At 55.8% G+C, this 27,394-nt stretch overlaps 1 protein-coding gene across 12 annotated transcripts in view; it reads right to left on the bottom strand.

The window, feature by feature from the left end:
* CACNA1B (calcium voltage-gated channel subunit alpha1 B) overlaps positions 1 to 27,394 on the bottom strand; it is a 207,497-nt gene that overhangs the window by 103,188 nt on the left and 76,915 nt on the right. For 6 of the 12 annotated variants that reach the window (XM_070068094.1, XM_070068043.1, XM_070068298.1 and 3 more), the window contains 8 exons: positions 26,480 to 26,611; positions 26,223 to 26,295; positions 17,341 to 17,458; positions 16,275 to 16,342; positions 12,492 to 12,598; positions 8,126 to 8,188; positions 4,020 to 4,832; positions 3,372 to 3,589 (listed from right to left, as the gene is read on the bottom strand). In XM_070068094.1, the coding sequence (XP_069924195.1) occupies positions 3,372 to 3,589; positions 4,020 to 4,832; positions 8,126 to 8,188; positions 12,492 to 12,598; positions 16,275 to 16,342; positions 17,341 to 17,458; positions 26,223 to 26,295; positions 26,480 to 26,611 (1,592 nt within the window). 12 annotated transcript variants of the gene reach the window in all.

Here is a 27,394-nt window from a genome sequence, read left to right as displayed (position 1 = left end):
GCAGAGATGTTGCCAAGGAAGTGGTCTACAAAGGAACACAGGACATAGGCAACTCTTAGAGAGAATCATGACACTGCTGAAGCAAGGCATCCCCGAGATTCCTGAGCCACCGCAGAAGACAGCAAGAGAACTTTCCAGTTCTTTCCAACAGTGGTGGATCCACAACCACAGAACTGCTCGTCACTTACATTTCCCCATCAGTGCCTCTCAGCTTCATGATGTCCACTCTCCAGGAAAACTTCCCCCTCTCCTCCCACCCCACCAATGCTGTTGGATATTTTGGCTGGTATTATTTAGGAAAAAATGTATGCATCCCCAGAACTCCTAGTCACGTTTCAAACAAAGTAATGTGGGTGACAGCTCTCGGGTAAGATTCTGCACCATTGGTAGATGCTTCTCAAACCGCGAGGCACCAAGGTTCCGCACAGGAGGACAGGGAGCAGTTGCCTGTGCATGCTGCTTTCACTGGGCAATCAGACAGCAACACTTTACATCCCAACGCCAGAGCCTGCTGCTTCTCAGCCTCTAATGGTGCCTTAGCTGTACTTCAGGAAGCTGGCTGGTGGCTTTGCACTGACATATAATGCATTACAGTTTTTTTTTTTTTTTTTTCATTTAAAATGATGGGAAATGGGGCTACCAAGTACGACATTCGATTTCAGGGATGGAGCAGTGAAGTCTCATGATGCTTGGACACAGTTAAGAAAGCTACAAAACACATCTCACTTCAAAGTACAAATCCAAAAATCACACATCAAGTATTACACAGAATCCAACAGCACATTAAAAAATAAATCCAGGAGAGCTCTACTTTAACAGGGAAGAGACAGCTTCACAGCAGGAAGCTGGTCACAATACATCCCCATATGTAAGGAGAAAAAAACATGATCCATATGGATACCGAGAAAACCTCCAGCAAAATTAAGCTTCTCCTAATAAAAGTGCTGACTGAAATGGGAACTAATAGGAACCAAAATGTGATTTCTCACACACACACACAGGCACACATCCCTCAAGCCCAGATCCAGAGGCTCCCACTGCCACCTTTGTTACTGGTGGTATATCATACAGCGAAACCAAACAAAAACCCACAGTGAGAGCTCTGAGACTTGGAAAAAAGAGAAATATGTTTGTGCAAGTTTTGATAATATAAGTGGAGAACACAAAGAGAATCAATGCTAAAACTAAGACACAACGTGATAATTCAGAAAAGTAGCAAGATACACAAGGAACACACCAGAGTCCACAGCAGGGTGTCTGTTTTTAGAAGCAGTGAAAATGGGCAGATGAGGGTTAGCATCAGGGTCACAATTGCAGGAAGAGAATGGGAGGAGATATGTGACAGAAGACTGGTACGCAGCATATACACAGAACTCCCACAACACAGCAGGCAGAAGACAAACAGGCAAAAGACCCAAACAGGAACCGCAGCATGGGAGACACCTACGTGGCAGTTAAGTGTCAAGAAGATGCTCAATGTCTTAGGAGAGCACTCCAGGGAGATCATCGAAGACCGGATTAAACAATGAGCACAAAACATTTTGAAATGCAGTCATGGTTTTCTCATAATAAGCATTTTCTCTGAACTCTTTGAAGATCCCTCAGGCTCAAGCAGTTGCAAATTAAAACCTTGTGATATCACTACACACTTAATTAGAATGGCTAACACCCAAAACACTGACAGCAGCCATTCACTGTCAGAGGACACACAAAGTGGGACAGTCACTCTGGAACAGTCTGGCGGCTTCACAGCAGTGAGCACAGCCTTACAAAACAGTCAGGGGCTTCTCACACAGCAGTCAGGGGCTTCTCACAGCAGTGAGCACAACCTCACACAGCCGTCACTGGTTCCTCACAACAGTGAGCACAGCCTCACACAGCAGTCAGGGGCTTCTCACAGCAGTGAGCACAGCCTCACACAGCCGTCACTGGTTCCTCACAACAGTGAGCACAGCCTCACACAGCAGTCAGGGGCTTCTCACAGCAGTGAGCACAGCCTCACACAGCCGTCACTGGTTCCTCACAACAGTGAGCACAGCCTCACACAGCCGTCACTGGCTTCTCACAACAGTGAGCACAGCCTCACACAACAAAGCCATCAATGGCTCCTCACAACAGTGAGCACAGCCTCACACAACACAGCCGGCATGGGTTCGGTGTTTACCCAAGTGAGTTGAAAGCTACATTTACACAAAAACCTAAACATGAGTATTTATAGCAGCCTATTCAAAATTGCCCAACACCAACAGTAACCACAATGCCCTCCCACAGGAGAATGGAGAAACAGACTATGGAGACTGCCAAAGAAATGAGCTAACAAGCCACAAAGACATGGGGGAAGCTTAAGTGCACAAAGCCAGTCAGAAACACTGCAACTACATAGTACAAAGACCCCTGGTCACCAACAAGCTCATGGCAGGAGAGGGGCAGGAGGGCCACATCTGGACCCGGTGGACAGAAACCAGGTGTGGGTCGTAGGTGCAGCCAGAAGCTAATCCAGAGTGCATCAGACAAGATGACAGCAAGGTAAAGACTCACTTGTGCCCACAGAAGTCAAAGAATGGACTGGAACAGCCTTCTTCCAAGGGGGACAGGGGGAGGCTGAGTAGCTAGAGCCCACTCATCTTCACTGTTATGCCTGGGACCAGACACAGGTGTACAGGCCCTGGGTGAGAGCATCTCAGCAAGACAGAACAGGTGCCTGCCTGTGGCGGCACCTGACTGAGCTCACCTGGCCACTCTGCCTTAAATGCTTGTCAATCCCTGTTTCTGCCGTCTCCCTGCTCCCCAGGGATGCTTTCTCTGTATTCAAGGCAGGATCCCCACCATGAGGGCTTGTGCCTGACACCTGCAGGTGCTCCCTGCTGGACTGGAGCCCACCTGTAGTCAGCTGGCCTCGCAGGAACACAGGAGGTGAGGGGAAGAAAGCAGGCAGCTGAGCCCAAGGCCTGGGGGCCGGCAGGGGTGTGGTGGTGACACACTGGCACCGGCAGATGGGAAGATGACCACTGAGAGCCTCCTCCGCCTCCTCCCCCACGCACCCTTGGCCCCATCCAGGCTGTGGCCAGCGTCCCCAGCAGCACGCAAGCATGCAGAGCTGTGGCTGTTGTTTTGCCGCCTGTTCCCTGGCAGGGCTGGCTTCCTGCGCTGTGTCACGCAGTGCCCAGCACTTCCTGGGCCACTCACAACTATTTTTGCATGGGAAGAGGCTGGAGCTTGACCTCTGGCTGCCTCTGAGGTACTAAAAAGCAGAGGGACATCCAGGGACAGACGTCGAAGCAAAAAACAAGTCACAGAAGTGAGCTGGGTCCCCACGCAGCAGGGGGGAGGGGTTGGAGGAGGGCCCTGTCCAGGCACAGGAGGATACTCACTGGGCACTACCGTGGTCTCCCCGGGGGGGCCGGTCAGCGTCACAGGAATGTGCACAGTGGTGCTGGTGTCCGGGGGCTGACTACCCATGCGGGTGACGTTCCGCTGGTTGTCCGCATCCTCTGGCTGCTCCTCCACCTTCTGCAGACAGGTGCTGGGCAGCGTATGCACAGCGCCCACTCCCAGCATGCCGATGGCCTCCAGGTCACAGGGCAGCTCCCTGCAACCGAGAAAGCACTTCACAGACTGACCACCCAGGCTGCCGTCCAGTCTGCAGCCCCAGCTCCTCACACCTCTGCCCACCTCCTCCTGCTCCAGCCCCTCTTGTGGTTTGTATTACTGCACACACAAGACTGTGTGGTGGGGCAGAACGAAGGAGCCACCCCTGCCTCTGCACACACAGATGGCGCTGGGCAGGCTGATCCTGAGGGTGGCCTCCACTGCATGTGCTACAGCTGGCTTCTGGCTGGCAGGCAGGCAGGCCTCAAGCCCTACTGCAGACCAGTGCAGAGTGGCCTCCCCCTCTCGTTCTTACCCCAGGGCCACTGTGTTCTTCCCCATCAGCAGTAACCACTGCCCACTGAGGCCCCTCTCTGCAACCCGATGCAGGCTCGCCTAGCCCCGCCTGACCTCGCCCCGAGCCCCCTCACTTGGGCTGGTGGTTCCGAGCCTCCTTGTCCTTCTCGGCCTCCGTGGCCTCGCCCCCCTTCTCGGCAGCCTCCTTGTCCTTCTCCGCGGTCTCCTGGGTGGGCGGCGCCTTGTGCCGAGCCCGGTGCCGCCGCGCAGGCTCCTCGCTGCTCTCAGCCTCCCGGGGGCACGCCCGGGGGCCCGTGCGGTGTCGTGCGCGCCGCTCGCCCCTGGTCCCGGACGCTGGGCCCTCCTTGCCCGGGTCGGGCCCGTGCCGGTGCGCGCGGTGGCGGCGGGGCTCCCTCTCAGCTGCCTCCTCCGGTGACCCGCGCCGGTGGTGGCGCCGACCACCTTCAGGACACGGGCCACGGCCGCGATCGCTGCGCACCTCCGGGGCGCCCGGGGCCTCCTTGCTGCGGCTGCGGCGTGGCCGCCCCCGCTCCTCGCGGGGCCCCAGCTCCCCGCCCTCTGCCCTCAGAGCTTCGGCTCTGTCCTGTTCCCCCGCCGAGGGGACCGTGGCGGGAGCCTTGTCCTTGTCTCGGTGCCGGTGATGCCTGCGCGGGGGATCCGCACCCTCGGGGGCCTCCGAGCCATCCGGCCGGGACTTCCCCCCCGGGGGGCCCCGCGGAGCGTCGCGGCCGGGCTCAACCACCAGCGGCCGGTCCAGGTGCGTCTTCACGTCGGGCCGCAGGTGGCGCGCGGTGGCGTAGCGCAGCCTCTCCTCGGGGTCCATCTCGCTGTACAGCGCCTCGCAGCTGGCCCTCAGGTTCTGCAGCCGCAGCTGGCTGGCTCGCTGCTCCCACACCGAGCGCGCTTTGGCCGAGTTCTGCTGCCTGCTGCGGGGAGACTGGCATGAGTACCTTGCACCGCCCACTCTGGCTCCCGGGGCCCCCGTGGATGGACACACGGCAATGGACGGATGGCGAGGGGGCAGGAGGAAGGCAAGGAGACAGTGGCAGTCAGAGCCCTCGGGACACCTCCGGAGTCCATGCGGGAGATCCGAGAGAACAGAACTCATCAATGGCCCCATGGCAGCCTTGGGACTCAGCAGGCCGTGAGACCTGTCTGGAGGACCCTCCCAAGACTGAGGCCTTTCTCCAGCAGGTGGCCAGGAGCCCAAGGCCAAAGGGTATGGGGCAGTGGGAAGCTGGGTTCCAGCAAGAGTGGACAGATGGGCTTCCAGGGCAGGTGAGTTGCACCCAGGGAGGCCAACAAGGGGAGAGGCGAGGAACATCATCCAAACGGGCAGGGCTGATGGCCCCCAAGGGGTCAGGGGGCCCCCATCCAGAGTGAGAGTAGAGCAGCCCCAGGAGGGGCCACATCCCCACTGCCTCTCCCAGGAGCAAAGCCACCAGTAAGAAGGAGAAAGGGCTGTTTACGAGCGAGCCCCAGAAGAGGCAGATGCTGACCTGGAGCAGACAGCAGTGCCCAAGAGACCATCTCACCCTCCTAGGAGCAAACACAGAGCCTCAGCTGCTTCCCCAGAGACTCAGTCCCAGCTGGACAGCCGCCACTCAGCTCCATGACCAGGAGCCCAGAAGTCAGGTCTGGGAAACCCCCTCCCATGGTCCTAATGTCCTCTCCTTTGGCTCCAGGGATAGCCCCTCCTTCCTCCTGGGGCAGAGCTGGAACCTGGCCTTCAGGACCCCTAGCACAGGGGTAGCTGGTGGTCTAGGCTGGGCTGGTGTTGCCCAGGCCACCGAAGGCCCGGCCTGACCTCGGAGCCTCGATTTCCAGCACCATGTGTAGGGCCCCACAGCCAGGGTGCATGCCGGGCTCTCTGCTGAACGGGAACACTACAGTAGACAGCGCCAGCCCCACTTCCACCAAGCAGAAGCCTTATCTGAGGCCAGAGCCTCCGTTCCTCAGCCTCTGAGCCTCCTGAGCAGTCTTGGCAGTGGCAGCAGCACCACTGGCAATGGTGGTACAGGCATCATGATCACTGCACAGTGCTCCTGGCTCAGCGCCCACCTCATCCAGCCCTTACAGCCTCCCTAAGAATCAGGTGCTATCCTGTCCCCAAGTCATAGATGAACCTCGAGACAGGACGTGGCCTGCCCAGGGCCTGTGAGCGCTGATGGAGCCAGGACCAGATGGGTACAAGGGCTAAAGGAGAGAGGTCTCCAGAGAAGACCTTGGCTTCAGCAAGACCCCAGCTGCGCCAAAAGCACAAAGTGCAGCTGCGGCCTGCAGATGCCCAGGCCAGAAACTGGAAGAGACAGAGGCCACCGGGCAAGGGGAGACCCAGCCCCGTACTAGCTGGGCCAGGACAACAGACATCAAACCCCATCCCGCTGCAGGGGAAGTCTGGGCTGCAGTGTGGGAGCCAGCTCCAGGCAGTGCTTCACAAGTGTGGTAGCAGAAGAGCACAGTGTTGGTCCCTTCAGCTAGGGGCTCAGGCAAGTGAGGGCAGAGTGGCCTGCAGACCCCGACCTGTCTCCCCTGATGTGTTGAAGCTGAGCTGCCACAGATTCACAGCCACCCCGTGCCAGCACCAGAGGCGAGGGTCCGACGCTCGGTGCTGTGTGATGAGAATGGAAGACCGCCATGTAGGAATTCACCAAGGCAGGAGCTCTGTGAGAGCTGACAGTCACTCACCACCACCGGCTTCTGCATCACAGCCCAAGATGGGCCTGGACTGAGCCACCTGGTCAGCAGGGCAGCAGCCCACTCAGATGAAGCCACAGACTGTGGGGAGAACATTGCAGTTCTTTCGGAAGACAGGTGGTGAAGGGGAGGGACACACACAGCGGCTGCTGGCTGGCTCAGTGTCTGTCCACACAGGCAGGAGTGGACTCTCAGGTGCAGGAAGGGTCCAGCTGCCTGCTGGACTGAGGGCCTGGGGCTGGGAGGCCGTCACGAGTGCCCAGGAGAAGCACAACCCTGAGTGGCCTGCAAAGGGGCCACTGCCCACTTCCACATCAGCCCCTCTGCAGTGCCTCCGCCTGCTCCTTCTGGGCCTGTCACTCTGAGCCCTAACATAACCAGATGCCAGCAGCCCAGCTGCACTCCTGCCTGGATGCATCCCCCAGCCTCTGAGTCTGCCTGCCAGGCCTCTCTTCCTTGCTGGTGTCAGCCTGCACCTGTTCTGGACACTGTATGGGGGGGTTAGTCCCACTGAGAATGAGAGAGCCCCACCACTCTCCACTCCCCATGCAGTGTGGCTAGGGACCGTCACCCAGACAAAGCCCTTAATTACAGGGCTTTTGAAGGAGTCCCATGGTGGAGCCACCACCATGACATCCTGACCCTGGCCTACAGGACAGAGCAACCACACCCAGGCTGTGCACTCTGCGTGGCTGTGGGACACATCAAGGAGCCACGAGGGTCTCTGCTGCTCGTGCTGATACATGAGGTAGCCTGGGGTGACACCCCCAGGTGGGTCATTCAATGTGCGGCCAGCTGTCAGGGCCCCTGTAGCACCTACGGAAAGACTGGGCCCAGCAAGAAGGGAGCACAGGAGCGGGGCAAACAGGAGCTCACCGCCCTCAGGATGCAGGGGCACCTGCGTCACCACCTCCATCCAGCTGACCCAACTGTGCCCAACCACTTCAAGGACTCGCTCACTGGCAGAGCGTGACCTCACCTTCAAGAGCACCCAGACCACCCAGGAGCACTGCCCAGGAAGCGCTGCCCCAGGGGAGGCCAGTCGGTCAGGCTCGTCTCACCTCCAGGAGAGCCAGCCTAGGGTGTCTGTGGCTCCTCTGTGGGCTCTGTCCAGTCAAACAGCGGCTCTGCCCTGATAGAACAAGGACTTGCTGAGAGCCACAGATGTCAGGGTGGCTAGGAGGACCAAGAGCGTCGCCAAGGAGCCGCCACAGAACACTCTGTGCCACCTTTGCTCACAGGAGCCCATGACACACTCGAGACACCGAAGTGATTGTGCACGGACAGACAACAGACAAGAGGAGTTACAGGAGGGGCTGGGCTCAGGGAGGGCTGAGCCAGTGGGCAGGACATGGGCCTGTCGGGGAGCCTGCCCACCACTCCCTGCCCGGGCACAAGGCTTGCCCAAGCTGCCCCAGGAAGCGAATGCTCGAGGTGGGAAAGCAGAGTCGGAGGTAGGGGGAGGTGTGTGCATGTAGCAGTCATGGAGCCACGGATGGATTATCGTAGCAGAGCGACTCACGGTGAATTTACGCTGGAGACAGATGAGCTGCGAGATACAGTACCTCGAGTTTGCTTTACAAAACTGCACATGCAAAAAACAAAACAAAACAGAAGTGAGAAGACCAGAAAGAAAGTCCCGAGAGACACTCCATGCAGGCACAGGCTGCGGTGTGCACCTTCAGAGACCTCGGGGCAAAAGAGAAATTGACCAATCCCACATGTGCAGAAAAGTGAAACCAAGGTGAACACAGAAACCCCATAATGGCTTCAAGACGAGAAGCTGTTATCTTGGAGACTGTAGCCATTGCTCAGTGCACAGTGCCCTAGAGAACAGCAGGGTTAGAAAGACTCTGCACCCATTTCCTATAACCCCAGAGCCGGGGCAGGCTGATCGTGTTGTCTGCTGGCCTTGCAGTGGAGCACCGCAGGCTAGCAGGGGGTTGGGAGCCATACTCGTGACAGTGCTGGACCCCGGTGCCCTCCATGCCTGCCTTCCCACTGTAACCCAAGAGTTTCTAGTCAGCCAGGATCCCCACAGTGGCCAGTCCAGCTCCAGCACCAGCTGACCTTCCCTATGGGTGCAACTGCATTCCAAATGATACCCTAGAAGCTCTTCCAAACACAGCAGAAAAGAACCCAAGGATCTCTTTATGGCTGTTTCCCTTTCCAGTAACCTTCCTGGCAGGGCCAGTTGAGTTTCCAGTGTATCCTTGTCAAGGGCAAGGTCATTGCAACTTCCTGTGCACTCAGCAGCTCACCTGCCCTCAGGCCCTGGGTGCAGACAGGATGTGTTTTGTGAAAGTGAGTGTGAGACTGTCAGTAGCTATGAGCACACGTGTGTGAATGTGTGTGACAGTGTGAGCACACGTGTCTGTGAGACTGTATGAGCACACGTGTGAATGTGTGAGACTGTCAGTGGCTATGGGCACACATGTGTGAATGTGTGTATGCGTGATACTGTGAATGTAAATTGTGTGTGAGACTGAGGGGGAGTGAATGTGATAGTGTGACAGTGTGAATACCAGTATGAGCACATGTGAGCAAGTGTATGAACATTAGAGTGTGAGCACATGTGTGAATGTGTGACAGTGCATGGTATTCTGAACGCAAATTGTGTGTGAGACTGAGTGAATGTGATAGTGTGAGTGTGAATGTACAAGCACACTTGTGGGACTGCCTGCATGTGAGATGCAGAGTGTGACAGCATGTGATGTGCATGTGAGCACAAATGAGAGGGAGCATGTGAACATGAGAGCATGCATGTGCATGTAAGAGCATGTGTGTAAACACATGTGAAAGACTGAACATGTGTGTGAATGTGAGAGCACCAGGGTATGGGTGTGTGTGTGCAGTGACAGCATGTATGTGAACACATGTGGGCACATGCAAGAGACTGAACACATGTGTGTGAATGTGGGAACATGAGTGCATGTGTGGTGACTGCGTGAACACATGTGGGCACATGTGATAGACTGAGCATGTGTGTGAATGCAGGAGCATGAGTGCATGTGTGGTGACTGTGTGTGAATATATGTGAGCACATGTGATAGATTGAGCACATGTGTGAATGTGGGAGCACCAGGGCATAGGTGTGTGTGTGCAGTGACAGCATATGTGTGAACACATGTGAGCACATGTGAGACTGACCACATGTGTGAATGTGGGAGCATGAGTGCATGCATGTGCATGTGTGGTGAGGGTGTAAGAGCACATGTGTGTGGACACATGTGAGCACATGTAAGAGATGGAGCACACATCTGTGAATGTGAAAGCTCAAGTGCATACATGTGCATATGTGGTGAGAGTGTGTGTGTGAGCACATGTGAGTGTCAGGGTGTATGTGAACGTGAAAGCATGAGTGCATGCATGCATGTGTGGTGAGAGCATGTGCATGTGTGTGAGCACATGTGAGTGTCAGGGACTGTGTGAACATGACAGCATGAATGCATTGTGTGCATGTATGGTGAGAGCATATGTATGAGCACATGTGTCAGTGTGTGAACATGACAGGACATGTGCATGTGTGTATGTGGTGACAGTGTGTGCATGGGTGTGTGACATGTGTCAGGGAGTATGTAAATGTGAGAGTACAAGTGCATGCGTATGCATGTGTGGCAAGAGCGTGAGTGCCAGTGTTCAGAAGTCTAGCTGGGGATGGGGGTGATACTGCAAAGAGAACCAGGAAGATGGCTCGGGCTTGGGTCCCTTCCCTCCCAGGGGCTAAAGGCAGCCCCAGTCTCAGAGGGTCTCCCTGGAGCCTTGGGTCACCCCTGTGTGGGGTCCCACCCCCACCATGTCAGTGAGACAAGCACCCCTGAGGGCCTCTCAGATGCAGAAGGTTGCAGTGGTGCGCCCACTCCACACCACGTGACTCAGCTGCAGGACACAAGCATAGGGACACAGGCAGACGGCCTTTACATCCACCACTCACACACACCGAGGCCAAACCACTCCCCAGAGGCTGGTACCTGCGGGATCTGTGGTCAAGTCAGACTGACACCTCGTTTGACAGGTATGCTGAGGATAGGGGCCCAGAGCTGCCTCTCAGGCAGAGTAGGACCCACCACGGGCCTGCGTCTGCTCCCCCTTCCTGGATGTGAGGCTGTGACATGGGGCCCAGAGCTACCTCCCAGCCTGAGACCCACTGGGCAGCACGGCACCTTTGGGCCCCCAGGAGAAAAGAAGCACCTTTCCCACTTGGCAACTCTGTGGGGCTCAGGCCCACAGCGGGTGTCACGTGCAGCCCGTGGGAGAAGAGCCAGCTTGGCACCTCACGTCCTGAAAGCAATCCTGCAACATCCAAGCGGACAGGAGTGGTGGCAGAGAAAAGTCTAGATCCTGTGGACCTGACACACTTCCCAGGGCCTTGGCACCCTCCTCTCCAAGGTCTCAGGCCCAGATGGGAGTGGACCTCACCCCCACTCCCGAGGAACAGGCAGCCGTGGCAGGCAGCTGGGGCTGAAGTTCCACACAGGCACTCCAGGAGGCCACACAAGGCCGGGGCTGAACAAGCAAAATGACTTCCCCACGGGCTCTACTATAGATCTCTACCGACCTGCAGGCCCACAAGGAAGGGTGAGGGTGAGCCAGGTGACCAAACTACACCCACCAAGTAACCAGCCACATAGTTGAACTGAGCACAGTGAAATGACCACAGCAGCCGAGCCAACTCTGCGCCCACACCCAGCCAGGCTCTCTGCAGGGAGCTGCACCCTCTTCTGGCTGCTTCTCCCTCAAAAGCCAGCACTTTCTTCTTAACATGGAGACAAGATTCCCCTGGTGACATACACCTACACATGCTCACACAGGTGCCCACTTGCACACTCACACTGCACACACTCACAAAGGCACACACACAAACTCAGGGATACTACTCACACAGGCACACATGTGCACACTCACACAGGCACACTGCACACACTCATGCAGGCATAAATATGCACACACACAAACTCGACTCTGTATGCTCACATAGGCACACTGCACATGCTCACATGTGTCCACACAGGCACTCAGACATGCTGCATGCTCACACATGCACCCCCCCCCCACACACACACGGTACTTCCATGTAGCACACTTGTCTTTCTGCCCACAAATCTACTCATAGTGCAGACACAGGTCACCACAGATGTGCTTGTGGCATGCCTGGCACTCTGGTCACAGAAAGGAGAGTGGCCAGCTACAAAGCCAGGGGCCAGATGGTCAGCATGAGCGCAGGAGTGCGGGAGTGGGCGTGCAGCCAGACACAGCCAGCAGCTCCAGAGCCAGACTCAGCCTGCCCAGTGGGCAAGTTCCCAGTAGGCACTTCTGCTGATTTGTGGCCCAGCCCATGAGCAGGCCATGGGCTGGTCTCTGTCCCTCCTTCCCCGGGCGCTGATGTCCCCCTGCCCACTGCAGCCATGGCCATGGGCTGAGTTCTCTGGGCCCTCTAAACTCTCTAACCCTTCGACTGTGCACCCGCAGTGTGCTGGAGGCCCAGGAACAGCAGGCAGGCCAGGGCCCCACACACCTCCTCATCACAGAAGCCCGTACCCTCTGTCCAAGCACCAAACCCAACAGAGGCCACATGGAAGCTGAGGGACCCCCTAGAATCTCTGTTTACAAAACATTTCTGAAAGGCTGTGTGCAAAATCAACACACTGACTCCTTTCCCTGGGTGTCGCCCAGGCACAGCTGGGGGTGGCCTGGAGCTGCCCTGCATCTGTCCAGGCACGAGCAACATGAGGGCTGCCCCCAGCCACACCATCCTTTCAGACTGCGAGGGGCCACAGTGCCAGGTCCCTCGCAGCTGCTCCAGGGCATGGGCTGTGTCCTCATGAGCCGCGGCCAAGGCGGGCCTCTGCCAGGGGCCTCTGCTGCCCACAACCACCCCAGGAGCTTACGCGGCAATGGAGATGTTCGCAGCAGACATGGGGCTGACTTCAGCCACTTCCTTGGCCTTCTGCAAGGCGAGTTTCTGATTGGCTGCTTCTTCCATCTCCTCTTCATCCTGTTTCAACACAAGAAGAGTGTCCCCCTGCATGCTGGGCCACTACAGTGCCATCAGCCCTTTCTCCTGGGCCTGTGTCCCTACTGCCTTCTGCACAGAGGGGCCAGGCAGCCAGCCCCCGTGTCAGCACTCACCCACGACTCAGCACACGAGCTCTCAGGCCCGACCCTCAGGGTCTCCTTCTCTACGTCTGTGACTTGGAGGTGACCATCCCCAGGGTTCCCCCTCAGCACCCTCTGGCTTGCACCATCTCCCAGGACGCTCACAAGCTGATGATCTGTGTTGGCACGCAGGCACCCAGCTGCCACCTGGACTTCTCTGCTCATTTGACCCATGAAAACACACACCTGTGCCTCCTTTCATCCCACCTGTCCTCCCAGGAGCACTTGTGATGCTTGGATGAAGGTGGCCTTTCCTGCAGAGCCATGAATGGAGGTGAGGGGCACCACCTGTGGCCAGGTGTCACCAGGCTTACGACAGATGGACCACATGCCACAGGATGGGCAGATGCACCTGGGGCAGGAAATGGACTCCCAGAAAGACCTTCTCGCCATGACCCCAAGTCACAAAACAATGGTAACATGCTCTGCTCCTGGACTCTGGATGGGCAGCTCACGCAGACCTGAAGTCACCAGAATGATCTGTAAAAAAATCCCACTTGAGGGCCGGCGCCGTGGCTCACTAGGCTAATCCTCCGCCTAGCGGCGCCAGCACACCAGGTTCTAGTCCCGGTTGGGGCGCCGGATTCTGTCCCGGTTGCCCCTCTTCCAGGCCAGCTCTCTGCTGTGACCAGGGAGTGCAGTGGAGGATGGCCCAGGTGCTTGGGCCCTGCACCCCATGGGAGACCAGGAAAAGCACCTGGCTCCTGGCTCCTGCCATCGGATCAGCGCGGTGCGCCGGCCGCAGCGCGCTGGCCGCGGCGGCCATTGGAGAGTGAACCAACGGCAAAGGAAGACCTTTCTCTCTGTCTCTCTCTCTCTCACTGTCCACTCTGCCTGTCAAAAAAAAAAAATCCCACTTGAGAGAACACACGATGCCCTGTCTGGGGACACAGAGGCAGCAGGAGCCATGTCCTGTCCTTTAGGGCTCTCGCCAGCACAGCCCCACAGCCAGACATGGACCTTCGTGAAGCAGGCAAGTTCCTGGCTCCAGGGCTGCACCTTAGGAGTGTGGGGAGGACACAGGGCATCCTCAGGGGAGTGGGGGGGAGGACACACCGTGTCCCCGGGGCGGGGGGACAGTGTCCTTGGGGGAACACTGCGTCCTCAGGGGAGTGTCAGGGGGCACACTGCGTCCTCAGGGGAGTGTCGGGGGAACACTGTGTCCTCAGGGGAGTGGGAGTACACTGCATCCTCAGGGGAGTGGGAGGGGAACACTGTGTCCTCAGGGGAGTGGGGGGCACACTGTGTCCTCAGGAGAGTGGGGGGAACACTGTCCTCAGGAGAGTGGGGGGCATACTGTGTCCTCAGGGGAGTGTCAGGGGGAACGCTGCATTCTCAGAGGAGTGGGGGGCACACTGTGTCCTCAGGGCAGTGGGGGGCACACTGCATCCTCAGGGGAGTGCCAGGGGGAACACTGTGTCCTCAGGGAGTGGGGGGGCACACTGCATCCTCAGGGGAATGTCAGGGGGAACACTGTGTCCTCAGGGGAGTGGGGGGCACACTGTGTCCTCAGGGGAGTGGGGGGGAACACTGTGTCCTCAGGAGAGTGGGGGGCACACTGCGTCCTCAGGAGAGTGGGGGCCTTAGGGGAGTGGGGGAAACACTGTGTCCTTATGGGAGTGGGCGGCACACTGTGTCCTCAGGAGAGTGGGGGAGAACACTGTGTCCTTAGGGGAGTGGGCGGCACACTGTGTCCTCAGGGGAGTGTCAGGGGGAACACTGTGTCCTCGGGGGGGTGTGGGGGCACAGTGTGTCCTTAGGGGAGTGGGCAGCACACTGTGTCCTCAGGAGAGTGGGGGAGAACACTGTGTCCTTAGGGGAGTGGGGGGCACACTGCGTCCTCAGGGGAGTGGGGGGCACACTGTGTCCCTAGGGGAGTGGGGGGGCACACTGCATCCTCAGGGGAGTGGGGGGGCACACTGTGTCCTCAGGGGAGTGTCAGGGGGCACACTGTGTCCTCAGGAGAGTGGGGGGCACACTGTGTCCTCAGGGGAGTGGGGGCACACTGTGTCCTCAGGGGAGTGTCAGGGGGCACACTGTGTCCTCAGGGGAGTGGGGGGCACACTGTGTCCTCAGGAGAGTGGGGGAGAACACTGTGTCCTTAGGGGAGTGTGTAGGGGCACACTGTGTCCTCAGGGGATTGTGTAGGGGCATACTGCATCCTCAGGGGAGTAGGGGACACACTGCATCCTCGGGGGGGGGGGGGCGACACTGTATCCTCAGCATCCTCAGACTCACCACTGGCCCTGGACAACAAGTGTCCACTCCACCCCAAGTTCCTCAATCCTGGAAATTCTGACAGTAAAGTAAGCTCCGTGGGTGCACAGGTGCCCCATCCCAGGCAGCTGGGCCAAAGGCACCAACCACTCCCAGACAAGACACAGTGTCTGCCTGGGAGGACAACAGCAACAGGCTGGCTTGTGGCACTCCTGAGTCCTCAGAAGGCAGGAGCCAATTGAGGAAGGGGTCAGACCCACAGGCATGGCCACGGCCCAGGCCTGAGGTGTGGGAGCAGGAGAGCTGGGCAGAGGCAGAGGGATGCTCGAATGGCACGCTCTGTCAGATGCACACCTACCAGTGCACCTGTACCTCCACGTCTGCAGAGAGGGTTCCCGAACTGCCCTCCTCAGTCCCACAATGGGGAAGATGTTCAGGGGCAGGCCCCATGGGACTGCCATGACTGAGCTGTGTCAGCTCAGGTATCACAGGGGCAGGCAGGTGTCAATGCTGTCCAGTGACAGAACACAGAGGGACGCACACTGAGGTATCACGGGGCACACACACACACACACACAAACACATGCCTGAAGCATGGAGCATCACACAGCGCCTGCAGCAGGGCACAGCCAGCCCAGACTCAGCATCCTGCACGCAGGAGGCTGAGGCTAAGACAGCAGGTGGCCTGGCCAAGTGTGTCCAGGGCTGTGGGGGGTGACCGTGAGCTTGCAGGAGGCCGTGTCATTAGGAGGAAAACCACAGAGGGAGAGATATGTGAGCACATTCCCCACTGTGTTCAGGGATGAGAGAGCACTCAACGATGCCTGCTGAGACCTGCCTGCAGAGAAGCCGTCCAGCTGTGGCTCTCATGTGTCAAGATGAGGCTGCCAGCTGCTCCCCCAGGCATGAGGCAGGCCAGTCCCTCACAGCCCTGGGGTCCATGCCATGTGGCTCTCTCCACATCATAGGCCTGTGCTGAGGCAGAGGCCAGGCACTCTCGCAGCTGCACCTCCTGCCAGCCCTTCTGCTGCACCCATCCCGCCTGTCCTGCTGCTGCCGGGGCTTCCCCGGGAACCTGCCCACCTGCCTTCTGCCTTCCAGGCTTCCTCGGCTGCAACCCCCACTGCCCAACATGGTAGACTACTCCCCTGCCCAGAACCTTGAGGAGGCTCCCTGGACAGTGGTCATGGGGGCCATGACCCAGCACCCAACCCCCTCCTGGCTCTGCAGCCTCACCCAGGGTGACATAGACTGGGCCAACTCCTCCTGCATAGACTGCAGGGGGCAATCCTGCCTACCTTGGTCAGCTCCTGAGCATTGGCAAGGTTGTCCACAGCAATGGCCAGGAAGACATTCAGCAGGGTGTCTGGATGGCTCTAGCTGAGGAAAAGAAGCCCCTGCCCAACAGACCCTCACAGTTACAGCTCGACTGCCCCCATGGGAATCAGGAGCCCTCACCTCTGCAGATCCTGCCGGCTCCAGACCCTCTTTGGGCCCCTGGCATTCCCAGGTACACCCCAGCTCTGCCACCAGCACCCTCCAGCTCCCCAGTCCCTGCTCACCACCAACCTCTATGCAGCCTCCAGCAATGCCCACAGACCCCTTCTAGACCTTCCAGACCCAAGCTTAGAGGACACAGTCTGCCTGCCTGCACCCCAACCTCTGCAGGTCTTCCTGCCAGGTGACAAATCTGCTTCCACAGGCTGTGGGGGAGACAGAGGCTCACCGCCTTGTGGGTCCTGAGCAGTATACTGAGGACAGACCTAAACATGCAAGCCCATGGTGATCCCCTGTGAGCCCAGGTCTTGCTCACTGCCTTCTGCCTTCTTTTTCCAACAGGACATCCTCGGCGCCACTCCCTTGAGGTGCTCAACAAGAAAGCCATCGGTGCCACGAGGGTGCAGACTGCACGAGCTGAGCACCCCCAACCTTGAACTGGCCCCAGGAGCCTCTCCAGAGACAGGGCAACAAGGACGCAGAGGCTGAGCGACCACCACAGGTCCCAGCATGGGCGAGGCCTGTGCAAGTGGCCTCCTCTTCACCCTGCTGGCCAGCCCCCACTCCACCAAGGACCTTGGTCACTGTGCTTTTCCTTCGAGGAGCTCTTTCATGGGTCACTTCCACTGTGAGTTCATGCCATTGCCCCACAGCGCTCGCTCAGGGTCCCTCCTGCACAGCTGAGGGTGTGCATCCACCCCCACCTCTGGGCACCCCAAGTGAGCTCCTACTTCAAGCAAGCGAGCACCCATGGCCGGCTCCAGACTGCTGGTAGGATGCCCTCCCCCAGGCTCAGCGCAGAAGGCATCATTCCCACTCACGGCCAACACATCCCCAGGCCCTCCTGCGGGAGCCCCAGAAGGATACAGTTCCCAAACAGAGTGAGGACAATGAAGTAGAAGGAGGAGAACATTCCTCTGCTGACGCCACCTTGCGACTCGATCCCGTGGTACATGACCGCATTCCAGTCCTCTCCGGTCAGGATCTGTAGAGAGAGCAGCCCAGGGCCGGCTGTTGTGGCCTCAACCCTTGTCAGGGTCAAGCCAGGACACAGCTGACCCAGGCACACACACGCGGCCTTCAGACAATTGTCTTGCCCCAGGTCTAGGCAGCCCAGGGTTCCCCAGAGACAGAGAGAAGGGGGCAGTGCTGAGGAGGCTGAGGCGACCATACTCCGACTTCCAGTCAAACATGGACAGGAGCTGCTCACAGTCACAGGCAGGGCCTTTGACACCCAGGCTCCTGCGCCCCAGGCCCAGCATGTCTGCCTCACCACAGACACACAGTTCTCGCCCCATCAACTCTGTCTCTTTCCTGCTTTATTACTGCAAGAGGGTAAAACACCACAACTCGTGTGTCCATCACCCACAGTGAGAACTGCTGGCACTTTCTCCCCTTCACACTGGCCCCACAGCCTGTGAACCCTCCTCATGGAAAACCCTGGTCACAGGTCTGGTTCAGATCCAAGTCACACACAGGCACTGGCAAACAGAACGGGGCATGGGTGAAAGTCCTGCAGGAGGGAGGACTTCACACCTCTGCACACAGACCCACATAGGTGCACGAGTCCACACAGAAACACACAATCCACAGAGGCACACAAGTCCACACAGACACACACGAATCCACATAGGTGTACATGAGTCCATGCAGACACACACGAGTCCACATGAATGCCTGCAGATGCACACAAATCCACACCAAGTCCACATAGATGCACACAAATCCACACTGAGTCTACATAGATGCACAAGAATCCACACAGATGCGCATAAGTCCACACAGAAACACACAATCCAGACACACAAGTCCACAGATTCCACACAAATACACACACACACACACACACACACACACGAGGCCACATGAAACCACACAGACATACATGAATCCAAACCAAGTCCACACAGATGCACAAGAATCCACAGATTCACACGAGTCCACACAGACATACATGAATCCACATAGACACACACAAGTCCACATGAATCCATGCAGATGCACAAGAATCCACACTGAGTCCACGTAGACGCACAGGAATCCACACAGACGCACACGAGTCCACACAGACACACATGAATCCACAAAGATGCACGAGTTCACACAGATGCACACAAGTCCACATAGAAACACACAATCCACACACACAGAATCCACACAAGTCCGCACAGACACACACAAATCCACAGATGCACACAAGTCCACGCACTCAAGCTGATGGCTACCATTGCTCTTCCACTCCTCACCCCTTGGCCTCCTGACAAGCCCTTTTGTCTGCTCATATGTATGTGAACTCTGTCTAGAACTGAATGTGCTGGATGGTAGGCTACATACATCTAACTGCTTAGATGTTCCAAAGTGACTGTCCCAAGTCACATTCCTCCCAGAGGCATGGGACAGTTTTCCTCGCATCCCTACCCTGTTCCTGGCACTACCAACCCCCTGATCATTCCCAGTCCAATCAGAGTGAAAGGCTGATATCTCCCCCAGGGCCATGAGGTCTCCCCTGAGCCCTGCTTTTCAACTCCTTGGTCCAAATCCCTGATGACACATCACTTTCTTACTGAACTTGTGAGGTTTATTATGTATTCTTGCATGCAGTAATCCCCTATCTGTGACACCTATTGGAAATATCTTACTTTAGTGCCCTGTTTGCTTTTAGCCTGTATTTTGTATCATGGTGAAATTTAATGCAGTCCAGTACATCAGTTTTTTCCTTTAACTCTGCTTTTTACATCTTATTTGAGAAACTCCAGGTCAGGCATCTGATCTCACAGTCAAGGCGTTGCTGGGATGCTTGTATCTCACATCAGAGTGTCTGGGCTCCAATCCCAGCTTCCTGCTAATGTGCACCTGCAAGGCAGCAGGTAATGGTTCAAAGTTAGGTCCCTGCAACCCATGTTGGGGACACAGAGTTCCTGGCTCCCAGCTTCAGCATATTGTAAGCATTTGGGGAGTGAGCCAGAAGACGGGAGCTCTGCCTCTCTTTCTCTAATAAAATAATACATTTCAAAAAAGAAGTTCCTCTCCATCCCACAGTTATAAAGACACTGCCCTTGAATCATTCAAAATTCTAATCCAACAGAAGCAACTATCATGATTTTATTTTCCATATGGACAATCAATCTTCCAAGACTCATGTTTGAACATCCCATCCTCCCTCCATTGAGTCATAAGCCATCTTTTCCATCCAACCAACTTCCTGTGTGTGCTTGGGCACAATTCTGGCTCTCTAGTCCATGTCTGGTATTTGGTTTCTATGTATCCTACACCTCTGCTGTAGCATTTAAAGTCGTGACATGCGGTAGGGAAAACCTCTTTCTTTCCTGCATTGTCTTGGTTTACTTACTCTTCCACAAGGCTAACATGCTAACTTCTGGGAGTAGCCCTTTTGGAAATTGGATGAGAACAGGCACTGTCATCATTTTATATTTTATAAATATATATTTTAAAAATATATCTCTTCACTTATTCAGCTCTTCAGGTTCCTCAATGACTTTTTTTTTTAAAAGATTTACTTTATTTATTTGAAAGACACAGTTACAAAGAGAGGTAGAGACAGAGAGAGAGAGGTCTTCCATCTCTGGTTCACTCCCCAGATGGCCGCAATGGCCGGAGCTACGCCAATCTGAAGCTAGGAGCCAGGAGCTTCCTCCAGGTCTCCTACATGGGTGCAGGACCCAAGGACTTGGGTCATCTTCTACTGCCATCCTAGGCCATAGCAGAGAGCTGGATTGGAAGAGGAGCAGCCAAGACTAGAACCGGTGCCCAAACGGGATGCTGGCGCTTCAGGCTAGGGCTTTAACCCACTGCACCACCACGACAGCCCTCTTCAATGACATTTTTTTAAAAAGTTTCTTTTTTATTTGAAAGAGTTACAGCAAGAGTGGGAGAGAGACAAAGAGGAGAGAGAACATCCATTTGCTGGTTCACTCCCCCAAATGGCCCCAAGGACCAGGGCTGGGCCAGGCCAAAGCAAGGAGCCGGGAGCTTCATGTGGATCTTCCACATGGGTGCAGAGACCCTAGCACTTGGGCCATCTTCCACTGCTTTCCCAGGGCATTAGCAGGGAGCTGGATCAGAAGAGGAGCAGCTGGTTTCTGAACCGGCACCCATATGGGATGCCGGCACTGCAGACGGCAGCGTCACCCACTGCACCACAACCCAGGCCTCTCTTCAAAGACATTTTGTAATCCTCCAACAAGCTGCTGCACACTCTCAGATTTGCTCCTGGGCACAGGTAGCCTTTGTTACTGCTGTGGATAAGAGCTTTGTAATGGATTTTCCAATTGAACAACATCACTCAGAAAAACAATGCTTGCGTGCACTATGTGTCCAGCAACACTGTGAACTCATTACTTCCACCAGACTCACTTGAGCTTTCTATTAAATAATCACATAATTTCCAGGTAAGCATTGTTTTTCCCAATTCCTCTCATCTTTCCACCTCCTTCTTCTGTTGGCTTCAGAGGTCTGAACACCAGACATCCCAGTTTTTCCTTTGATAATACTTCCAATCTTTTACTATTATGATGCCTGTTGCCATCTCTTTTCCTGAGATGTAATCCACATACCACATCACTCATCTAGTGAAAGTGTATAACACAATAGTTTTTAGAATATTCATAAGTAATGTGCCAACGTTTCCATCAATTCAAAAAGAAACACACGCCCATTAGCCATCACCACCCTGGCGGATTTTGGTAGGTGGCCTTTATCAGGGTTTTGTTTGTTTTGTTAGGTTCTATCAGTTCTTAATGACCAAATATGGGCACTGTAGAAGAGTAATTATTTAACACTTCAGGGATATGAAATAATTGTGAGCATTCCACGTGCCTGAACCACAAACATTCTACTCATGTGTGTCAGGCTCCATTCCACATGTACCACTCGGCTCCCCTGCACCCTGCCAGGAGCTCTCTGTCTCCAGCCTCCAGTCTGACAGAGGTCACTTCCTGTCCCTTTCATCTCTCCTTGTAGTCCTCATGTCCTCCACCCTTTCCTGCTTGGTTGTTTTTCTGTCTTTTTTAAAGATTTATTTATTTGAAATTCAGGGTTACAGACACACACACACACACACACACACAATCTTCCCTCTGCTGGTTCCACTCTCTAGATGGCCACAACACCCAGGGCTGGGCCAGTCCGAAGCCAGGAGCCTGGAGCTCCATCTGGGTCTCCCACATGAGTGTAGGAGCCCAAACACCTGGGCCATCTTCCACTGCTTTCCCAGGTGCACTGGCAGGGAGCTGGATCAGAAGCGGAGCAGCCCTGGCGCCCATATGAGATGCCAGCATCACAGGTGGCAGCTTTTCCCTCTACACTATAATGCCCGTTCCTTTTCTTTTTGATTTATGGAATTTCTGATAGATTCTGAAAACTAATCCTGTTAGTTACTTGTTGACACTGAAAATATCCTCTTCTGGTCTCTGGTTTTTCACCTTTTTGTGGCGTCTTCTGATGCACAGAAATGTTGACTTGAGCATCAGCTTGTGCTTCCATCCCTTCCATTATGGTCTGTGCGAAGCCTCCTCTAAAGCCTTCCCCACCTTGGGTTAACAATGACACACTTGCATATATTCTACAATTTCAGGTTTGCTTTTCACACTGAGGCCTTGATCTATCTGGAACTGATTTTAGTATCTGACACAAGAAAGGAATCGGTTCCATGTTTTTCTAAGTGGTGACCAAACTATCCCACCATCTGTGATGACCCCACTTGGGTTTCTGTGTCAAATGTTTCATCTGTAAAATGGCATTTTTTTTTCTTCTTTGGCATAATCTCAGAGTCTTTATTTGAAAGGAATGTTGTTTTATCTTTTTTTTTTTTTTTTTTTTTTTTTTAAGAAAAAATCTGCTATGACATTTCAGACATAAACAAAGCAGGGTTGATAGTCCCACTCCAGGCGCTCAGCACCCAGTGCCAGCAGCTAACAGGATCTGCCCATCCAGCTTCATCACAGGCTGCTTCTGGCAGGTGACTGCTTTTCCTGATCACAGAGGGCTTTTTCTTCCCTACTCTGTTAAAATTCACCCATGTGGGAGACCTGAATTGGTTCCTGGCTTTGGCCTGACCCAGCCTCAGCTCAGCTGTAGGCATCTGGGGACTGAACCAGCAGATGGTAATTCTGTTTGTATGTGTCTCTCTCTGCCTTTCAAGTAAAGTTAGGTAAGTAAATAAATTTTCCGGGGCCAGCACCATGGCTCACTTAGTTAATCCTCTGCCTTGTGGTGCCAGCATCCCAAATGGGTGCCAGGATCTAGTTCCGGTTGCTTCTCTTCCAGTCCAGCTCTCTGCTGTGGCCCAGGAGGGCAGTGGAGGATGGCCCAAGTGCTTGGGCCCCTGCACTCACATGGGAGACCAGGAAGAGGCACGTGGTCCCTGGCTTCGGATAGGCACAGTGCTGGCTGTGGCAGCCATTTGGGGGGTGAACCAACGGAAGAAGACCTTTCTCTCTCTCTCTCTGTCTATAACTCTACCTGTCAAATAAATTTTTAAAATATAAATAAATAAATAAATTTTCTTTAAAAAAATGAGAAGGAAGCTTTCCTTTTATATTCCCTGGATTTATTTGTCTAAAAGTGGAATTACTTCCTATGTAGTAGAATATACTTATAAAAGTATCTGAACTGGTGACTTGGGTAAGAAAATTTTAATTATTTCATTTCTGAAATGGCTTAGGTGTCCTGTTTCTTGAGTTGGTTTATTAGCTTTCTTCTAGTTCACGCACTGATCATCAGTGGTCTCTGTGCTTGTGTCTGGAGGAGACTGGCTCCATCCTCACACTTCCGTCACAGCCGTCTGGATTCAGAATTCTCAGCTGACAGGGACTGTGCCCCACACTCCAGACTCACTCTCCTGTGGATTCCTGGCATTCCTGCTCAGAGGAGTTGGCCATCAGGCACACATCACCTCTCATCAGGATTCTCTCTAGAGGACCATCACTCCCTCCTGCACATCACAAAGGGCCTGGCCTGCATCCTTCCATTCTTCCTCTTTAGCCTCCATGTGCTCACTTTGCTGTAGGAGTCGTCCAGGCCTCCCACCTTGGACAACTGCTGGCCACCTGTGTGCAGCTGACTCAGCCCCTCTGCATCTTCCGGCCCACACTTCTCCTCTGGCTTGTGTCCAGTTTACAGTTCACCATTGTGTTCTCGCTTGAATAGCTGTATGTTTCACTTCTAGGGTTTCTGTTTCCAGATGAACCCATGGTGCCTTTCCCCACCCTTCTGTGTTTTATGGGTTCTCCCTTTACCTCCACAGGAACCTGACGGACCTTTGGGTTAGAGCTCTCTGCGCCCAGCTCTTCAAGGGCATGTCTTGCCCATCCCATGCCACCTTAGGCCTTGCTTCAGCTCCAGCTCACTGTGAACCAAGGCTGCTCTGCCCCCAGGGGCCACACTACCCTCACTCCCAATCCTGTTCAGGAGCAGGTGCTATCCCAGCATCACAGGCTCTGGTTGTACACTCGTCCTGTGAGAATGACAGGCCTGGTCTGGCCAGCAGTCTGCCTGGCCCTGTCCTGGCAACCTCTGCAGCCTCCTCCAGCCAGAACAGCCCTCAGCTCTCCTCAGCCTCTGGTTCTTGGAGCAGATGCTCAGACGGCTACAGGACGCCCCAATCAGCCCCTTCTCCTCACACAGCGTGTTTCCCACTCCCTGTTTCTGCTCTTTTTCTAGTCCAGAGACTTTGCTTCTGTCTGCCTTGTCTTTTTATTGATGTGCTCAGAGCAGAGGGGCACGGCCTCAGGTGGCCAACAGAGCATTCATTCTAACTGTGGGACTGGCTTAGGCCCTTTCTTCAAATGCAATGAAGGGGATTCAAGCCTAAGTCTCAACACCTCTCTGCTGTGTAGCCCTCATTCCCATGGGTAAAGCCTCCCAGCCTGGCGCCAAGACGAGACCCATCCAACCTGTGATCAAACCTGCTCCCAACTTGCCCCTGTGGCCCACCTGTGACCACATCTGCCTTCCTGCTAGCCCCTGGAACCCACCTGTGACCAAGCCTGCCCCTCTACACCCTGCAGCCCACTTGTGACCACATCTGCCCCCCATCCCACCCCAGCCCTGCCAGTCCCTGGAGCCCACCTATGACCAGGCGGCCCCCCCAACCCCTACAGCCCACTTGTGACCACATCTGCCCCCAACCCCCTCCTCTCTGGAGCCTACCTGTGACTATTCTTGGACCACCCCCCACCAACCTCTATAGCCCACCTGTGGCCAGACCTACACTGTAGCCAGCCTGGACTCCCCTCGCTGTTTCTATGGCTTTTCCTGGAGTATAATCTCCCATCCCAGACATTCAGTGTCCCACTGGGCAGCAATGGCCCTGTGACCTCCACAGGAAGAAAACCCTTTCTTATGGCTGGGCAGACCTTGCTCCCTGGGGATGGCCATGGCACCCTGTGCAGAGAACACAGACCTCACTTCCTGGGAATGGCTATGACACCCTGTGCACCCAGACCACGCTCCCTGGGGACAGCCATGACACCCTGTGCAGAGCTCACAGACCTCACATCCGGGGGAAGGCCGTGGCATCCTCTGCACTCAGCCCTCACTCCCCAGGGATGGCCATGACACCCCGTGCACCCAGACCTTATTCCCTTGGGATGGCCATGGTACCCTGTGCACCCAGCCCTCACTCCCAGGGGATGGCCATAGCATTTTGTGCAGATATCACAGACTTTTCTCTCCATGGATGGCCATGGTACCCTGTGTACCCAGACCACACTCTTCAGGGACAGTTATGGCATCCTGCCCAGAGGTGCCAGTGTGGAGACACTCAGAGGCTAGCACAGATCCTATCACCCAATATATGTTCAGAAACAGTTAGGAGACCAAATTTTGGGAGTCACCAGCCAGAGGTTTCAATGTGAAAAGACAATAGCAGTGAGCAGTCAAGGAGTCTGTGCTAGGAGGGTTAGTAGGACAGAGGTCTAGGGCTCCTGAAGCACTTAATGGCACAGGAAGAAGGGACAGGGGCAACACCTGGCGCCAGGGGCCAGGGCCTCTGCTGGAGGAGCTCACAGCATGGCTGTGGTGAGCCAGGCCTCAGGCTCCCAAATGGGAGGGTGAGCAGGGATGTGTGAGTGTGGGGACGGCCAGGGAGGCACAAGTCATTAGGACAAGTTTGGGTGCAGCAGTCTGCTGGAAAGACTCCTCCCTTCGAGAGTGGGACAGAAGGCCCCCTCCTCACCAAGCTGGGTTGGCAGCCCCAGAACCCAGGGAGAGGAGCAGGGCCCCCACCCTGCAGCATATTCTGCTTGCCGGGCCTCCTGGAAGTCACTGAGAGCAAGAAGACAGCCCTGCAACCCCCACTCGCCTCAGACACCACAGCAGGACAGACAAGCTCAGGGCTGTCCATCAGGAAAGCCAGTCGGGTCCACATCTGTGAGACCACAGCCCCAGGAGCCTCAGCCTCAGCTTCCCAAGGAGCTGTGGGCAAGCTTTCCAGATACAGAAGATAACTTGGGGGGGGGGGGTTCCCTGAGACACTGGGAGATGTTTAGGGAGTGCTCTGGCTTTGTGTTCTTAGAGTGACTCCAGGTTCCCAAACGGGCGGCTGGAAGCCTCATGGCTGCTGGACAGGGGTCCCCAGAGGCTACATCTGCCCCTCAGGGTAGCGTCATGGAGCCTGCACACTGGAGGCTGCCTTGCTAGTCCTGCATTTGGGAGTGAGAGGGAACTGATGAGAGGCTCCCCAGCCCCCGGGGTGGGGGATGCAAAGGTGCAGGCAGCAGGAACCTTACCTGGAAGACGGTGAGGATAGCAGCAGGGAAGGTGTCAAAGTTGGTCGTTGGGGTCTCGTCTTTAAAGTTGAACCTGAGGAAAACGAAATCTTGGGAAGAGACAGCCCCACCAGTGGCAAGCAGGGACTGGCTGTCAGTGGCCTGCGTCCTTGGCATCAACCTGCCCCTGTACCTGGGTCTAGCAAGGGAAGCCAGGTGGAGGAGGGGCCACCTCCCCAGGGCCCCTGGCCCTGCACCCCCCATCTTGGGCTACTTACTGGCCTCCAAACAGCTGCATCCCCAGCAGAGCAAAGACAACAATGAACAGGAAGAGCAGGAAGAGGAGGCTGATGATGGACTTCATGGAGTTGAGCAGAGACACCACCAGGTTCCGTAGGGAGTTCCAGTATCTGTCAGTCAGGCAGGCATGGTCAGGACCTGGGCTCTGCTTGGCCAGGCCCTCCAGGCATGGAGGTCATATTCACCCAGCCCCCCGCAGCCAAACTCATCCAGGCCCCTGCAGCCACACTCACCTGGGTCCCCACAACCACACTCACCCAACCCCCTGCAGTCATTCACTCAGCCTTCTTTCACCACACTCAGCCCCCTACAGCCACACTCACCCAGCACCCCCAGCCACACTCACCCAGGCCCCCTGCAGCCACACTCACCTGGGCCCCCACAGCCACACCACCCAGCACCCCCAGCCATATTCACCTGGGCCCCTGCACCCACACTCACCCAGGCCGGGCAGCCACACTCATTCACCCTTCCTGCAGCCACACTCACCCTCTCTGCAGCCACACTCAGTACCCCCGCCTCGCCACACTCACTCACCCAGGAACCCCCCAGCCACATTCACCCAGGCCCCCTGCAGCTACACTGTGAGGGCCCCCAGGCCTCAATGCCAAGCCAGAGCTTTTCTCTGGAATTCAGACCAGCTCTCCTGAACTCATCAGCATGCGGGCTCCATGGGACAGCAGAGAGAACCTACCCCCTGCTCCCTGGCCACTCTCCTGGGCACAGCAAGGTCACCCCCCCCCCCCCCCGCATCAGGAGGCCAAGCCTAAGCCTGGACCTCATCCTCACTCCTCCCATTCCCTCTCTCCCAACACCCTTCAGCCAGCAAGAGCCACGGTTCAGGTCTGTCCATGGCCTACGGTGGGAGAAGCTGTATCAACACCACCAGCATT

Source organism: Oryctolagus cuniculus, chromosome 1 (assembly GCF_964237555.1).
Source record: "Oryctolagus cuniculus chromosome 1, mOryCun1.1, whole genome shotgun sequence".
Classification (NCBI taxonomy): Eukaryota; Metazoa; Chordata; class Mammalia; order Lagomorpha; family Leporidae; genus Oryctolagus; species Oryctolagus cuniculus.
This window is presented reverse-complemented; position numbering and strand designations above follow the sequence as displayed.